Source organism: Salvelinus alpinus, chromosome 17 (assembly GCF_045679555.1).
Source record: "Salvelinus alpinus chromosome 17, SLU_Salpinus.1, whole genome shotgun sequence".
NCBI lineage: Eukaryota > Metazoa > Chordata > Actinopteri > Salmoniformes > Salmonidae > Salvelinus > Salvelinus alpinus.
The window spans coordinates 17,247,597-17,266,072 of NC_092102.1; the positions used below are offsets into that span (position 1 = coordinate 17,247,597).

General features: G+C 40.5%; 1 protein-coding gene across 3 annotated transcripts; it reads left to right on the forward strand.

The window, feature by feature from the left end:
- The first annotated feature begins 381 nt into the window (after positions 1-381).
- Positions 382-17,908, forward strand: LOC139542335 (tumor necrosis factor receptor superfamily member 5-like). Of its 3 annotated transcripts, none has more exons than XM_071347625.1 (9): positions 382-545; positions 13,638-13,716; positions 13,848-13,973; positions 14,716-14,862; positions 15,057-15,150; positions 15,274-15,332; positions 16,274-16,366; positions 16,452-16,483; positions 16,585-17,908. In XM_071347625.1, exons 2-9 carry the CDS (start codon positions 13,647-13,649, stop codon positions 16,864-16,866), a joined length of 903 nt encoding a protein of 300 aa, XP_071203726.1. In that variant the 5' UTR covers positions 382-545; positions 13,638-13,646; the 3' UTR covers positions 16,867-17,908. The 3 variants fall into 3 exon arrangements, with proteins under 3 accessions (XP_071203726.1, XP_071203725.1, XP_071203724.1); XM_071347623.1 differs by lacking the exon at positions 382-545 and adding an exon at positions 2,913-3,188; XM_071347624.1 differs by lacking the exons at positions 382-545; positions 16,274-16,366 and adding an exon at positions 2,901-3,188.
- Positions 17,909-18,476: the final 568 nt, after the last annotated feature.

The following is an 18,476-nucleotide window of genomic DNA, read 5'->3' on the forward strand; positions in this document are numbered from 1 at the left end:
TTTTCAGAGTCCGTAGAAAGGCCTCTTTAGTGTCCTAAGTTTTCATAACTGTGATCTTAATTGCCTACTGTCTGTAAGCTGCTAGTGTCTTAACGATGGGAAACAGTGTTGAAACCCTTTACAATGAAGATCTGTGAAGTTATTTGGATTTTGACGAATTATCTTTGAAAGACAGGGTTCTGAAAAAGGGACGTTTCTTTTTTTGCTGAGTTTATGTGTGTGACCAATAAAATTTGATTTGATTTGAGCCGTCATGTTGGTTTTAATTTCCAACTTATTTACATTCGTTTTTACTTACACTTGTATGTTGACTTCTCCATATTAATGTTGGTTTTAAGTTTTGGATGACTTTTCTTAGCGGATGTTCAATCATCGCGTATTGAATTAAGGGGCGTTTCATCCCGGAGAGAACATAATTATACACTTGCAAACTGATCAAAAACGAGGGCTGAGGGGCTTACGTCGCCTACTCCCCTTGCTTGGCTAATCATTTGGACCGACGACAAAGATGGCCGCGGGGATTCCCCCAAAGGTATAAGGCGAAAGTAAGTGGAGGGTGTGTCTTTTTTTAATATATGTTTGAAACGCAGCCAGAGGCTTCTTCCAGTGCCTGCTACTGCCTAGCGCATTATATTGTATTGTTTGTTTTTGTCATAAAAATGTGTCAGTTAAAAATGTTGGGTAAATAATGTATAGCGCAAGAGATGTGTGGTTATGGAAACTCATATCAAACTGAAATGTAAACGACGACAACAAAAAACTCCACGACATTTCAACGTGGACATTTTTGTAATATTTGGTTGACGTTGATCAATGAGATTTCAACCTTTATTCACCCACACAACAAGACAGCCAACAGTTTGTTGAATTCCCAATGTGTTATCACAATGCTTTCAACCAAATTCCAATGGAAAAACAATGTCAGATGTTTGGTTTAGTTGTCATTTAAATATGTTATCACTGCGCTTTCAACCACTTAAAAGCAAAACAAAGTTAAAATGTGAATACAATGTCAGATATTTTGTATTTATACAGCAATTGTATGTGTTATCACTGTGCTTTATCTAGCGTAACAAAATGACGTGGGTTGCATTCGAGATTACATTAAAAGCACATAGTGCAAGTGAACAATTATGTTCGAGATTCTATGCAGATCATAGGAATTGTGATATGAGTTTCTAAAACCACAGAACCTTTGCATGCCAACTTGAACATGCACTCTTTCTATGGTTGCATAAGTAGACATTTATAGTCACAGTAACCTCAATGTGACACTGGATATTTTACTCAAAAGGTTGAATAAATACTGTTATATTAGTTTGTAAGATAGCCTTAACTTTAGGCTATTTACTGTAAAAGTAATACTGTGTTTGGTCGACAACATAACCAAATATCAACATTTTAAAGGATATCTAATGCTTGGATAATTTCATCTGAGCCACTGGCTTAATCATATTCTTTAACTTTAAGTTTGGTTTAGTTGGAGATGTGAATTCAACATAAAATGTGTTACTTTATCGACAAGTTAATAGGCTATTTACTGTATTACAAAAGTGATATTGAATTGTGTTTGGTTGTCAATGTTAACAAATATCAACATTTGAAGGAGATGTATATTTTGTGCTACTGACTTCTGGCTTTAATTCCCATTTGTCTACAAATTAATAATTGATATGTTGGATTCATGTCTCCATCACAACCAAAAATCTAAGTTGAAGAATAGGACTAAATCTAATCAAACTTTAAATGTACTTTCAATAAAGTTTGATTTGATTTAGTCCTATTCTTTAACTGTTTTTGGTTGAGATGGAGAAGTGAATCAAACAAATGAATTCAACCTAGGCTTGAAACCCTAGGCCTATATATATTGTCTATTTTTAGTTGAACCGTGGGTTGAATTGAAACCCAACAGCTGTTGAAGACTTCACAAATGCTATATAGGCCTAAATAGTATCATTGATGATATATGACTTATAAAGTATGGTTACATTTAATTAGCTCTTTTAAATCTGCCCTTTTGACTGACTTTGAGGCCATCAATGAATCTATTTAGTTATTAAGAGATCTCTCAATAATCTTTCTCATGATAGCACATTGGTAGTAGTCACTGACAAATATCTAAGATAATTAGGGCTGAGCTTGATAACATTTTGGGATGGGAGACCAAATTAATACCTAAGATAAATCAACTCTCCAGTAGGAGGTGCTGCCCAGCCTATTGTTTTTTTTACGTTAGTGGATAAAACGTTGAAGATGTGACCTGTTTCAAAGGTACAAATTCAACATATTTTATACAAGGTTTGTCTATGTTGAAAATTGGTTACCATGATGGTATAATCCTGTGGTTGAAATTTCAACCTCAAAACAACAGTTGATTTACTTTTTTAAGATCCAATGTATTTTCCACATACTGTAGATTCCACGTCACAATACCTTGACACGTTATGCAGAAACAATGTTTATTCAACCAGTTTGTCTCCAGTGGGTATTATTGAAAGTGTATATTAAAAACACGTGTATATCAGGGGTGGCTCACGGGTGCCCGTATCCCGCTGCTGACACCAGTGTAGAAAATGTGGGGGGGAAATAAAGTGGGGAATGACACTTCCAAACTATTGGTCTCAAGGCAAGCACAAACCACACTGCCAAATAGGCTTACGTTATTTCCATCGAGACTGCCCTCTTTAACCTAAACTTGATGTACACCTATGATAAATAGCCTAATCAAAGATCACATTTTTCACAAAAATATTGGTAGGCCTACATGACTCATGAATGTTCGTTCCCGCATTCCACATCATCTTGAGTACGTTAAACCTCGGGCATTTTACAGGAAAGGGTCACGTGTGTTTGTCTTCTACGGAATCCCCCCTGTTTCAAGTCACTTATTTATTCTCCGAGTCCAGCCCACCGCTCAGCTCGTTGTCAAGAGACTGGTACAGTCTACAGGTCTACAGTACCGTTGCTTGACTACCCAGACTCGTTGCTCTGGCCAAACGCTACGCCTTACCAACGTTTATGTAGCGAAAGACTGAGCAGCGGAAGAATTTAGTGTGAAGGCTTGTACAGCAGCCTATTTGCGGAGTGGGATTGCATAGAAGCGGAGGAGAGGAGTTGCAACAATACTTGGTTGTTTTAATACTACGACAAGGATCGAAATGATCGTTCTGCTTTTATGTATTCTGTCGGTGAGTAGCTTAGGTTACTTTTTATTATTGTGTGCTATAATGGCATACGTCTTTTGCATTAAGGGAACCATATACAACACATAATATGCTACAAATTGCCTATATTGATGTTGTGTTGGGTTTCTTTTGACTTCATTTTACAATTTAAGCGTTTGTAAAAGATTGCCAAATGCGTCAAAGCTCATTCAACACTTTCACTTTCGATGTCGTTTTGAAGCAACTGCCTCTACAAAAAAAATATGTCAGTTAAAGCTACTGTGTTGCAATATTTTGTTATTTTACTAGCTCTAATGTGAAACATTTGCGCAACTGATTTATGAAATGTGGTTTTATAGGCAATAGTGGCCAATCCTCAAAAAGGGCTTACGTTTTTGAGATACCACAACCCGAGGTTTTCACGTCTCACGTCTCTCATGCCTCCCATTTATGAAATGGATGGTCGTGAAAAAATATTTGACAGCAAAAGTTCTTAAATTGATAGATATTATGACTAAACTCAAAACGTGCAGAATAGCTCCTTCCATCAGCCTCCGCTGCTCCAAATAAATTATGGTGTCCAAAATTCATTATGGCTGCCACAATATCATTAAATGGTGGTTTAATCACCTGTATATACAGTACCTGTCAAGTTTGGACATCTACGATTTTTCTTAATTTTTCCTATTTTCTACATTGTAGAATAACAGTGAAGACATCAAAACTATAAAATAACACATGGAATCATGTAGTACCCAAAAAAGTGTTAAACAAATCAAAATAGATTTTTTTTTTGTTTTTGAGATTCTTCAAAGTAGCCACCCTTTGCCTTGACAGCTTTGCACACTCTTGGAATTCTCTCAACCAGCTTCACCTGGAATGCTTTTCCAACAGTCTTGAAGGAGTTCCCACATATGCTGATCACTTGTTGGCTGCTTTTCCTTCACTCTGCGGTCCAACTCATCCCAAACCATCTCAATTGGGTTGAGGTCGGGTGATTGTGGAGGCCAGGTCATCTGATCCAGCACTCCATCACTCTCCGTCTGGGTCAAATAGCCCTTACACAGCCTGCAGGTGTGTTGGGTCATTGTCCTGTTGAAAAACATTTTTTTATTTTATTTCACCTTTATGTAACCACTCTGGTACAAGTGGGGCGCTAGCGTCCCACGTAACCAACAGCCAGTGAAATTGCAGGGCGCCAAATTCAAAACAACAGAAATCTCATAATTAACATTCCTCAAACATACAAGTATTATACACCATTTTAAAAATAAACTTCTCGTTAATCCAGCCACAGTTTCTGATTTCAAAAGGCTTTACGGCGAAAGCACACCTTGCGATTATGTTAGGTCAGCACCTAGTCACAGAAAACCATACAGCCATTTTCCAGCCAAGGAGAGGGCTCACAAAAGTCAGAAATAGCGATTTAAATTAATCACTAACCTTTGATCTACATCAGATGGCACTCATAGGACTTCATGTTACACAATACATGTATGTTTTGTTTGATAAAGTTCATATTTATATCCAAACATCTCAGTTTACGTTGGCGCGTTATGTTCAGAAATGCATTGTCTCAAACAAACATCCGGGGTAAGTGCAGAGAGCCATATCAAATAACAGAAATACTCATCATAAACATTGATAAAAGATACAAGTGTTAAACATACGAATAAAGATAAACTTCTCCTTAATGCAACCGCTGTGTCAGATTTCAAAAAGGCTTTATGGCGAAAGCATACTTTGCGATTATGTTAGGTCAACGCCTAGCTACAGAAACACATACAGCCATTTTCCAGCCAAGGAGAGGGCTCACAAAAGTCAGAAATAGCATTAAAATGAATCACTTACCTTTGATCTTCATCTGGTGGCACTCCCAGGTCTCCATGTTAGATAATGTTAGATAATGTCCCTCTTTATGACCAAAAACCTCCTTTTTGTTTGCGCGTTTTGTCCAGTAATCCGAATGCACAAGGCGTGTGCACTAAGTCCAGACAAAAAGTTTTTTTTTAAGTACAATAAAAGTTAGTAGAAACATGCCAAACGATGTTTAAAATCAATCCTCCGGTTGTTTTTGTCATAAATAATCAATAATATTTCAACCGGACAAAAGCTTTGTCAATAGGAAAGGTGAAACAAGAAAGGCGCGTTCCCGATCAGGCGCATGGCTGATGTCTGGAAATTTCCACTGGCCTCTCATTGAAAGTGCTGTATCTCCCTCATTTTTCAGAGTAAAAGCCTGAAACAATGCCTAAAGACTGGCCACATGTAGAAGAAGCCATAGAGCTTGTGAACTGGATCCTAAGTCTTTGTGTGGTGGATAGGCTTTCAATGGAAAAACGGCCTTTCAAAAATAATAGTACTTCCTGGTTGGATTTTCCTCGGGTTTTTGCCTTCCATATCAGTTCTGTTATACTCACAGGCATTATTTTAACAGTTTTGGAAACTTTAGAGTGTTTTCTATCCAAATATACTAATACTAATACTAATATATGCATATCCTAGCTTCTGGGCCTGAGTAGCAGGCAGTTTAATTTGGGCACACTTTTCATCCAAAATGCCAAATGCTGCCCCCTACACTAGTGAAATTAACCAGGTAGGCTAGTTGAGAACAAGTTCTCATTTACAACTGCGACCTGGCCAAGATAAAGCAAAGCAGTGCGACACAAACAACAACAACACAGTTACACATGGAATAAACAAACAGTCAATAATAGAATAGAAAAAGTCTATGAGGTAGAAGCAAATGAGGTAGAATAATGGAGGTAAGGCAATAAATAGGCAATAGTGGCGAAATAATTACAATATATAATATGAAGCAAGGGCCAGCCAACGAGAGCATACAGGTCGCAGTGGTGGGTAGTATATGGGGCTTTGGTGATAAAATGGATGGCACTGTGATAGACTGCATCCAATTTGCTGAGTAGAGTGTTGGAGGCTATTTTGTAAATTACATCGCCAAAGTCAAGGATCGGTTGGATAGTCACTTTTACGAGGGTATGTTTGGCAGCATGAGTGAAGGATGCTTTGTTGCGAAATAGGAAGCCGATTCTAGATTTAATTTTGGATTGGAGATGCTTAATATGAGTCTGGAAGGCGAGTTTACAGTCTAACCAGACACCTAGGTAGTTGTCCACATATTCTAAGTCAGAACCGGGCAGGTGTGGGCAGCGATCGGTTGAAGAGCATGCATTTAGTTTTACTTGCATTTAAGAGCAGTTGGAGGCCACGGAAGGAGAGTTGTATGGCATTGAAGCTCGTCTGGAGGTTAGTTAACACAGTGTCCAAAGAAGGGCCAGAAGTATACAGAATGGTGTCGTCTGCGTAGAGATGGATCAGAGAATCACCAGCAGCAAGAGCGACATCATTGATGTATACAGAGTAGAGTCAGCCCGAGAATTGAACCCTGTGGCATCCCCATAGAGACTGCCAGAGGTCCGGACGACGGGCCCTCCGATTTGACACACTGAACTCTATCTGAGAAGTAGTTGGTGAACCAGGCGAGGCAGTCATTTGAGAAACAAAGGCTGTTGAGTCTGACGATAAGAATGTGGTGATTGACATAGTCGAAAGACTTGGCCAGGTTGATGAATACAGCTGCACAGTATTGTCTCTTATCGATGGCGGTTATGATATTGTTTAGGACCTTGAGAGTGGCTGAGGTGCACCCATGACCAGCTCGGAAACCAGATTGCATAGCGGAGAAGGTACGGTGGGATTCGAAATGGTCGGTGATCTGTTTCTTAACTTGGCTTTTGAAGTCCTTAGACAGGCAAGGTAGGATAGATATAGGTCTGTAGCAGTTTGGGTCTAGAGTGTCTCCTCCTTTGAAGAGGGGGATGAACGCGGCAGCTTTCCAATCTTTGGGGATCTCAGACGATACGAAAGAGAGGTTGAACAGGCTAGTAATAGGGGTGTAACAATTTCGGGGGATAATTTTAGAAAGAGAGGGTCCAGATTGTCTAGCCCGGCTGATATGTAGGGGTCCAAATGATAGTCCCACTAAGGGCAAACAAGATGGGATGGCGTATTGCTGCAGAATGCTGTGGTAGCCATGCTGGTTAAGTGTGTCTTGAATTCTAAATAAATCAGAGACAGTGTCACCAGCAAACCACCATCACACCTCCTCATCCATGCTTCACGGTGGGAACCACACATGCGGAGATCATCCGTTCACCTGCTTTGTGTCTCATAAAGACACGGCGGTTGGAACCAAAAATCTCAAATTTGGACTCATCAGGCCAAAAGACAGATTTCCACCGGTCTAATGTCCATTGAATATAGAGAAGGCAGCAGACTGCTTGACATGACAACACCAAGCATTCCAAGTCACAAGCGTCTCTGATGATCAATGAGGCAACTCGGGGGTCTTCAACGAAAGGAAAGAGAACCCTGTACATCTTCTCCATAGCTCTACATCTTGCGGTATACCAAAAGTGGTATAACTTGTGGCTCCAGGATTGAGCTCTTAAGTCACCTCCTTATTATTTGGAAGTAAGCTTTGAATAATTGCTAGTCCAATACTGTTGCCTGAATCCAACATGACCTTCTGCTGGCTCACTGCATTTGTGATGCCCATTGGGATGTTCCGGTGCACTCTTATGATATTTGGGTTGAGCTGGCGAATTTATAAAAAAATTAAAAAATCATGTCCACCATCCTGGCTGTCTGCCCTGGAGTTGCCTTATACAATGGCAAGAAAAATGTGAACCCTTTCGAATTACCTGGATTTCTGCATACATTGGTCATAACATTTGATCTGATCTTCATATAAGTCACAACAATAGACAAACAGTATGCTTAAACTAATTACACACAAATTATAGTATTTTTCTTGTCTATGTTGAATACATAATTTAAACATTCACAGTGTAGGTTGGAAAAAGTATGTGAACCCATAGGCTAATTACTTCTCCAAAAGCTAATTGGAGTCAGGAGTCAGCTAACCTGGAGTCCAATCAATGAGATTAGATTGGAGTTGGTTAGAGCCCTGCCCTATAAAAAACATTCACAAAATTTGAGTTTGTTTTTCTCAAGAAGTATTGCCTGATGTGAACCATACATCTAAAAAGAGATCTCAGAAAACCTAAGATTGCGAATTGTTGACATGCACGAAGCTGGAAAGGGTTACAAAGTCTCTCTGAAAGACATGACATATACCAGACCACGGTAAAACACATTTTCGAAAATGGAGAAAGTTCAGCGCTGTTGCTACTCTACCTAGGAGTGGCCGTCCTGCAAAGATGACTGCAAGAGCACAGCGCAGAATGCTCAATGAGGTAATGAAGAATCCTACAATGTCAGCTAAAGACTTACAGAAATCTCTAGAACATGCAAATATCTTTGTTGGCGAGTCTATGATACGTAAAACACGAAACAAGAATTGTGTTCATAAGAGGACACCACGGAAGAAGCCACTACTGTCCAAAAAAAACATTGTTGCACGTCTGAAGTTCGCAAAAGAGCACCTGGATGTTCCACAGCGCTACTGGCAAAATATTCTATGGGCAGATTAAACTAAAGTTGAGTTGTTTGGAAAGAACAAAACACTATGTGTGGAGAAAAAAAGGCACAGCACACCAACATAACCTTATCCCAACTGTAAAGTATGGTGGAGGGAGCATCATGGTTTGTGGCTTCTTTGCTGCCTCAGGGCCTGGACAGCTTGCTATCATCAACGGAAAAAGGCATCCCCAAATTTATAAAGACATTCTGCAGGAGAATGTAAGGCTATATGTCTGCCAATTGAAGCTCAACAGAAGATTGGTGATGCAACAGGACAACGTCCGAAAACACAGAAGTAAATCAACAACAGAAAGGCTTCAAAATAAGAAAAAACGCCTTCTGGAGTGGCCTATTCCTCTTTACGAAACTGTTTCAGTTCAGCAATATTCTTGGGATGTCTGGTGTGAACGCTCTCTTGAGGTCATGCCACAGCATCTCAATCGGGTTGAGGTCAGGACTTCCTCAACCGATTTGCGATGCTGTGGAATGACCTCAAGAGAGCGGTTAAATAAATAATAAACAGACACAGCCCTTTCACAGACTCTCCTTCACAACCAGACAACCAACATTACACTACAGGAGTATCCCCAGCATCAATCAGACTGAGAACTATAGTCAATGGGTCTCGTTGGCATGCAAGCTGCATCTGCTGAGTGCCTGCACCCAACTGTCATAGAAATGGAAACTGCTGTACTACAGGTTGCTTTCCTGTAACTTGGTTATGCTACTATGTGCTTGTGTTGTGAAAAACATGAACACAGATTGATGAACTAGTTGTATTCAGCTATTCAAACACAACCGAGGCAGGGCAGTGCCACTCATAGTTTGAGTTATACCAAAAGCAGTAGCGGTGGGTGGGTAAAATCACAGGGGAAGCCAAGTCAGGGGGGGAAAATGCAATTTATTACAACCTATGTGTTGTAATAATTGCATTGTTTGCTCTATAACCTGTTAGTTCATATGACTTCACAATGTGATATACAGTGCTTTCGGAAAGTATTCAGACCCCCTGACTTTTTCCACATTTTGTTACATTACAGCCTTATTTTAAAATGGATGAGACATTTTTGTAAATTCATATAAAACTGGAATATTACATTGACATAATATTCAGACCCTTTACCCAGTACTTAGTTGAAGTACCTTTGGCAGCGATTACAGCCTCAAGTCTTCTTTGGTATGACGCTACAAGCTTGGCACACCAGTATTTGGGGAGTTTCTCTCATTCTTCTCTGCAGATTCTCTCAGGTTGGATGGGAAGCGTCGCTGCATTGGCGTCGCTGCTTTGCCTAGGCCACTCAAGGACATTCAGAGACTTGTCCTGAATCCACTCCTGCATTGTCTTGGCTGTGTGCTTAGGGTCAATGTCCTGTTGGAAGGTGAATCTTTGCACCAGTCTGAGGTCCTTAGCTCTCTGGAGCAGGTTTTCATCAAGGATCTCTCTGTACTTTGCTCCGTTCATCTTTCCCTCGAAAAACATCCCCACAGCATGCTGTTGCCACCACCATGCTTCACTGTAGGGATGATGCCAGATTTCCTCCAGATGTGACACTTGGCATTCAGGCTAAAAGAGTTCAATCTTGATTTCATCAGAGCAGAGAATCTTGTTTCTCATGGGTCCTTTAGATGCCTTTTGACAAACTCCAAGCGGGCTGTCGTGTGCCTTTTTACTGAGGAGTGCTTCCTTCTATCATAAAGGCCTGATTGGTGGAGTCCTTCTGGAAGGTCCATCTGGAAGGTCCTCCCATCTCCACAGAGGAACTCCGGAGCTCTGTCTAAGTGACCATCGGGTTCTTGGTTACCTCCCTGACCAAGGCCCATCACCACTGATTGCTCAGTTTGGCAGGCCGGCCAGCTATAGGAAGAGTTGGTTTCAAACTTCTTCCATTTAAGAATGATTGAGGCCACTGTGTTCATGGGGACCTTCAATGCTGCAGACATTTTTTTGGTACCCTTCCCTAGGTCGTTGCCTCGCCTCAATCCTGTCTCGGAGCTCTACGGACAATTCCTTTGACCTCATTGTTTTTTTTTCTCTAACATGCATACAGTGGGGAGAACAAGTATTTGATACACTGCCGATTTTGCAGGTTTTCCTACTTACAAAGCATGTAGTGGTCTGTAATTTTTATCATCGGTACACTTCAACTGTGAGAGACGGAATCTAAAACAAAAATCCAGAAAAATCACATTGTATGATTTTTAAGTAATTAATTTGCATTGTATTGCATGACATAAGTATTTGATCACCTACCAACCAGTAAGAATTCCAGCTCTCACAGACCTGTTAGTTTTTCTTTAAGAAGCCCTCCTGTTTTCCACTCATTACCTGTATTAACTGCACCTGTTTGAACTCGTTACCTGTATAAAATAATTGTCGTAATAGGGAAAGAAGGAAGTGTTTTAAAATGCCTAAATAAAGGTTGGCAATAGGTTTAGCTACCTAAGAATCTTCCTGCATGTTTTCAGACCAAGAAAGCTGTAGATCAGCATGCGTGTGTGTGCATTCTCACTTCTCAAACTATGCAAGTATGGATAGCTGGAGCCCAATATGGCGACCGGAGTATGGGCGTGTGGGTGTGTCGAAGGGAGTGGGTGTATGGAAAGCAAATCAGCTAATTGGGCAGATTTGTTACCACTCAAGACCACTTTGCGTGGCTGATTGGGTTGCACTATGAGTTGATAGTAGGCCACCAGTGCTCTGGTGTTGTGCCTGCCGACTTGAAGTGCTTTCTACTGGGTATCATGGTCATGTAGCAGGTGCTAGGTGGTAGCAGCATGGTCATTTTTTTCTCTCACATGGTTTTATTTAAAGTAGGATAGCAGCCTACACAAGAAATAACTAATATTGCTAACCTTGTCACCTTGATACATACAGTCTACTACTCAATGGTGAGGTCATGAACGGCAACAACACCGGGACACAGTGCCCTTCGCTCCGCTTGACAAGCACTACTGTCTGGCAACGGCGTGGGAAAACCTTGAAATCAGCCGTTGCCTTAACAGGAAGCCAGTGTATATAGGCTAGCACTGGAGTAATATGATCAAATTTGTGGGTTCTAGTCAAGATTCTAGCAGCCATGTTTAGCACTAACTGAAGTTTATTTAGTGCTTTATCCAGGTAGCCAGAAAGTAGAGCATTGCAGTAGTCTAACCTAGAAGTGACAAAAGCATGGATTAATTTTTCTGCATCATTTTTGGAGAGAAAGTTTCTGATTTTTGCAATGTTACGAAGATGCGAAAAAGCTGTCCTTGAAACAGTCTTGATATGTTCGTCAAAAGAGAGATCAGGGTCCAGAGTAACGCCGAGGTCCTTCACAGTTTTATTTGAGACGACTGTACAACCATCAAGATTAATTGTCAGATTCAACAGAAGATCTCTTTTTGTTTCTTGGGACCTAGAACAAGCATCTCTGTTTTGTCTGAGTTTAAAAGTAGAACATTTGCCGCCGTCCACTTCCTTATGTCTGAAACATAGGCTTCCAGGGAGGGCAATTTTGGGGCTTCACCATGTTTCATCGAAATGTACAGCTGTGTGTCATCCGCATAGCAGTGAAAGTTAACATTATGTTTCCGAATGACATCACCGAGAGGTAAAATTATATAGTGAAAACAATAGTGGTCCTAAAACGGAACTTTGAGGATCACCGAAATGTACAGTTGATTTGTCAGAGGACAAACCATCCACAGAGACAAACATATCTTTCCGAAAGAAAAGATCTAAACCAGGCCAGAACTTGTCTGTGTAGACCGATTTGAGTTTCCAATCTCTCCCAAAAAAAATGTGGTGATCGATGGTATCAAAAGCAGCACTAAGGTCTAGGGGCACGAGGACAGATGCAGAGCCTCGGTCTGATGCCATTAAAAGGTCATTTACCACCTTCACAAGTGCAGTCTCAGTGCTATAATGGGGTCTAAAACCAGACAGAAGCGTTTGGTATTCATTGTTTGTTTTCAGGAAGTCAGTGAGTTGCTGCCCAACAGCTTTTTCTAAAATGTTGAGAGGAATGGAAGATTCGATATAGGCCGACAGTTTTTAATATTTTCTGTGTCAAGGTGTGGCTTTTTCAAGAGAGGCTTAAAGAGGCCACTTTTAGTGAGTTTGGTACACATCCGGTGGATAGAGAGCCGTTTATTATGTTCAACTTAGGAGGGCCAATCACATGAAGCAGCTCTTTCAGTAGTTTAGTTAGAATAGGGTCCAGTATGCAGCTTGAAGGTTTAGAGGCCATGATTATTTTCATCAATGTGTCAAGAGATATAGTAGTACAAAATTTGAGTGTCTCACTTGATACTAGGTCCTGGCAGAGTTGTGCAGACTCAGGACAACTGAGCTTTGGAGGAATACGCAGATTTAAAGAAGAGTCCGTAATTTGCTTTCTAATGATCATGATCTTTTCCTCAAAGAAGTTCATGAATTTATCACTGCTGAAGTGAAAGCCATTCTCTCTTGGGGAATGCTGCTTTTAAGTTGATATTTCCACCTATTGTATCTCTGTGTTTACAGGTCTATATTTCCAAGATGCATTGAGATATCCTGATGTTGTGTATGTAGGGCAGACAACTGACTATTTGTATTCCACATTTGAGCAATTTCAGAGCTTATAATATTGGGTTACATGTAACCCCTACCCCACCCCCCTCCAGCCCGGCATTATTCTGCACTTTTTGAGTTTAGGTTGTGTGTCACAATAGCTGTCAATATAAACCCTTTTGCAGTACAACATTTTTTTCACAACCAGTCCATTTCATAAATGGGAGACATTTAGAGATGTGAAAAATATGATTGTGTTTTGTTCTACCCCGGGTAGGAGTATCTCAAAAATGTGGCTGCCTTGCCACAAGCCTATTAGACTAGAGCGTGAATTTAGGTACTTTCCGCCTCTATTGTAGTGGTCGATCTTGCGTCAGTTGAGGTGAGAGAATAGATCATTGTAGGGACTATTTTTTTTTTCTACCTTCTGTTTACAGGTTTTGACCATGATTTACTCATGTGATCCAGAAACACAGTATTTGAAGAATGGGGAGTGTTGCAGTATGTGTGGGCCAGGTAAGGAAGAGAACATTCATTATTTGACATATCTGTACTCTTATCAGCCTTTTGAGTGAAACTGAGTCAATATACCCTTGTAGGATCTACACTCAATATTCATAATCCGCAAAACTATATTATCTTAACAGGCACCAAGATGTTATCCAGCCATAGCGATTGTTTTGATCCACATTGTATGCCATGCCAAGAGGGGGAATACCAGCATGCATTCACAGACAAGAACCGCTGTAAACTGCAACCATACTGCGACCCAAGTGAGACTTTTGATGCTCTTTATGTATTTGAAGACATAGTATGTGTCCGAAATCAGATGTGTCATGCCCATAGTAGGCACAGGGGCAAGATTTGTACTGTTAAAAAAAAAAAAAAAAAACATCTCTGTAATACTACTATCCACTTAGCGATTTTATGAAGTTGCCTTTAGTTAGCCCAGATAGGTTCCCAATCCCGCAAACTCATAACTAGCTACCAAGAAGACATTTCAGACTATCAAGTTAGAATAGCTTAGCTGGCAAGGTTGGTAGACTTTAGAAAAGCAAGCATGTACTGAATAAGACTCATATTCCTTTCAATATTTTACCCAGAGCTGCAGAGAAGCATATTTAATGTATTTTTAAAAAGAACCACCAGTCAGGAAGATACAGACAGCTGAAGAGGTATGCTTAGATATGCAGAAAAATAGACCTATTTATTACATAGAATTCATGATTATGGTTCTAGATTGCAGGAAAAAGCTGTTTCAGGTGTTTGAAAAATGCCCCCCTCCGGACCACCCCCCAGCCATCCTCGCATACTTTCTGCCCCATCAGATTATTGGGGTGCATGACACCCCTGTCCGAAATGACACCCTTTTCCCTATTATAGCATTAGTGCAGGCCCTGGTCAAAAGAAGTGCACTAAGGACTAGCATGCCATTTCAGATGCACGTAGGGCCTACTGTTTATCTGGCTTATCTCTTTGTAATAACACAACACTTGTATCTCCTTCCTGCCACAGATAAAAACTTTGAGCACAGTACCAATAGGAACAAGACAAGCCTCAGCCCATGCAAATGTAAGACTGGATACCACTGTTCCAGTGAAGAGTGCCTGACGTGTGTTCCACATACTAAATGCAGACCTGGAGAAGAGGTCAAATCCAAAGGTAGAAAACACTCACTTTCATCATGCTATCAGCAACGATTGAGTTCCATGCTAGTGTGCCTACTACATGTTCAAACATGGCTTTTAAGTTTCTGTTTCTATTCCGTTGTATTCTATTAAACTGCCAGAGTTAGGCTACCTAAATTGTGTAATTTTTGAACGGATACTCTAACCGGATAATGTATATTTTCTCAGGTAGCCCCATACATGACACAGTGTGTAAGGCCTGTCCTTTAAACATGTTCTCCAGTGACAGTTCTGCAGAGAGCAAGTGCAAGCTATGGACAGTGTGAGTAGTTCGATCCTTGTACCATTAAAAAATGGGATGTGTATGTTATCAAACTGTAAATGAAACCGCAGCCATCATACACATAATAATGTTGGTTTGTTTAATCCCAAATTATGTTTTCAGTTGTAAGTCTGAATTCAAAACTGAAGCCGAAGGGACAGCCACCTCAGACACGGTCTGTGGTAAGTACTATACAGGGTCCACACATTGAATGCAACACAAATTACACATATCACAACATTTCCATTCTACCATACTGAATTGGGGAACTATAAAATATATTCCTTTAGTGTCAGTTGACCATCACTTTCTCACAGTAACTCATTCACTTGAATTGGGCTACATAGTAGGAGGGGCCTGTTTATCCTGGTTTCAAAATCAGACAGCTTAAACCGAAAGTTGTGGTGTGGGAGTGTTTTCTCAGTATTACAGTAGCCTGTAGTAGGGCGGCCAACAGTAGCCTGTAGTAGGGCGGCCAACAGTAGCCTGTAGTAGGGCAGGTTTCAGTAGCCTGTAGTAGGGCGGCCAACAGTAGCCTGTAGTAGGGCAGGTTTCAGTAGCCTGTAGTAGGGCGGCCAACAGTAGCCTGTAGTAGGGCGGCCAACAGTAGCCTGTAGTAGGGCGGCCAACAGTAGCCTGTAGTAGGGCGGCCAACAGTAGCCTGTAGTAGGGCGGCCAACAGTAGCCTGTAGTAGGGCGGCCAACAGTAGCCTGTAGTAGGGCAGGTTTCAGTAGCCTGTAGTAGGGCAGGTTTCAGTAGCCTGTAGTAGGGCAGGTTTCAGTAGCCTGTAGTAGGGCGGCCAACAGTAGCCTGTAGTAGGGCAGGTTTCAGTAGCCTGTAGTAGGGCAGGTTTCAGTAGCCTGTAGTAGGGCGGCCAACAGTAGCCTGTAGTAGGGCGGCCAAAAGTAGCCTGTAGTAGGGCGGCCAACAGTAGCCTGTAGTAGGGCAGGTTTCAGTAGCCTGCAGTAGGGAGGCTAACAGTAGCCTGTAGTAGGGAAGCTAACAGTAGCCTGTGTGGTACCTCTGTCAACACTAGTTTAAGGGACACATAGGCCGTAGGCTATGGTTGGTTAACAATAGTTGGTTGAATTGTTTGTAATGTTCTTTTGATTTACTTTACAGTGCCAGTATCCAGTTCCCATGGAACAATAATCTCAATTGTAATGGCCTTTCTAGCTGCTGGGGTTTTGGGCATTGTCCTGTTCAAATTTAGAGGTATTTAACACTAATTGTATTATGTTATTTGAGTGATAACTTTACATTGGAATCTTTAAGTAATCAAATTTTTATTTTGTTCTAGGTCAACTCGGAGAGGCCTGCAAGAAAGCAAATGTACGTTCTCTATATACATTTTGTACCAGCCGTGACAGTATTACTGCTATTCTGTTATATTTAGATACTAATTCACATATGCATTGTGTCATTCACCGTAGGAATCCTGTATGGATTTTAATCTTAAGAGGGGAACTAAGAGGGCTACAGCAGACGGAAAAGCAGAAGAGGGAAATGCAGAAGGACCTGAAGAGGGGAGGGAACAACTTCAACCTATGATCCAATTTGTAGAGCCACCATCAACACTATACCCACCATTACCAGGTCTTCAAATACCAGAGGAGGTTGAAGCTAAAGACGTGTCAGAAAAGGGACATTTGGTGGTGCAGGAGGAGGGTAAATCTCACCATGTTTCTGATACACAAAGTGTATTTTATGAATAGCTATAGATCACATGACCACCTGGCTTTACCTATTGCTTAACATGATAAACAACAGGTTGTTGTTCAACAGGTTGTGCACAACAGGTTGTGCATTAATTAATACAGTAGGGGTGCGTGGGTATAATCACTGGGGAAGCCAAGCCAGTAAAAAAAGGTCATATTACAACCTATGTTGTGATATTTGCATTGTTTGCTCTATACCCATTAGTTCATACACCACCATGATATACAATAAGACTGTGACAACAAAAAGACAACAGTCACACAGTGGTGGAATAAATTCAACTACACATGCGTTTGTTTCATCACAAGACCGAAGAGCAACATCTGACCGGTGGAGTCCACAAAGCATATTGCACATAACAAACAGTTGTATTACCTACAGCATGGTCAATAAAGTTTATGTTTTTGAAAGTTACTAAACAGCTACTGATTTGGAACCACAGAATTACCTCAAGTCACCACAAAGACAACAGGAACACTGTCCCCGCTATTCCAGCACTATTTCAACTTAAACATTTAAACATCATCATCATGCTTAGTTTAATACACTGAAAACAAACTTAAAAATACCAAAAACATTTTAGTCCAATCAATGTTGCTAAATATAATTCTGGCTGTGTGCGTGCGTGTGTGCGTGCGTGTGTACGCACAAGCAAGTGGGGGAAAAAGTTCACTCACCCTAATTGTAGACTAGTTGAAGGTCAATGCCATCCTCCTCTCTTTCATGTTGGCAAAACGTTCTATGGCTTAGTCATACAGTATGCTTTGTTTTTATTTTCATAGGCTACCTAGCTAAAATGCTTGCTATCCTAACTTCCTCACATGGGCAACAATGATTGATATGGTTGAATATTCTGTACGTGTAAACTGTTGTAAAAAGTATTGGTTGCTGTATTCTGTTATAGAAGATGTTCATAAGCACACTAGAGAATGGCTTTTTATTATGTCTTTCTGTTTTAATTACTCTCCTTTGCATTAAACTATCAAAAATAAATGCTACTGAGTTGTTCATAAAGACAATGCCCATTTAAATTTGAAATGTCTGTTTTGTTGTTTTTAATTCAAAATTAGCATTCAAAATCAAGACTATTTTTTTTGTGTCTCTTTCAATTTAAGTAAAATTTTTAAAGTATAGATTATAATATTGTTGGAGCACACTGTACCTGGCCTTTTATTTTACAGTACTTTTACATTTTTGGGTCAGTAGCAGGTACTCAGATTTTCCACAAGGGGGGGGTAGTGCTTCACTAGAACCTTGAGATTTCAGCATCAGTCAGGGGGTGGACTTCACCCTGTGGTGGAAAAAGTACCCAATTGTCATACTTGAGTAAAAGTAAAGATACCTTAATAGAATATGACTCAAGTAAAAGTGAAGGTTACCAATTAAAATACTACTTGAGTAAAAGTCTAAAAGTATTTGTTTTTAAATATACTTAAATAACAAAAGTAAATGTAATTGCAAAAATATACTTAAATTAAAAATATAGAGCCTTCCAAGTGGTGCAGCAGTCTACGGAAGTGCAAGAGGCGTCACTACAGACCTGGGTTCGATCCCAGGCTGTGTCGCAGCCGGCCACGACCGGGTGACCCATGAGGCGGCACACAAT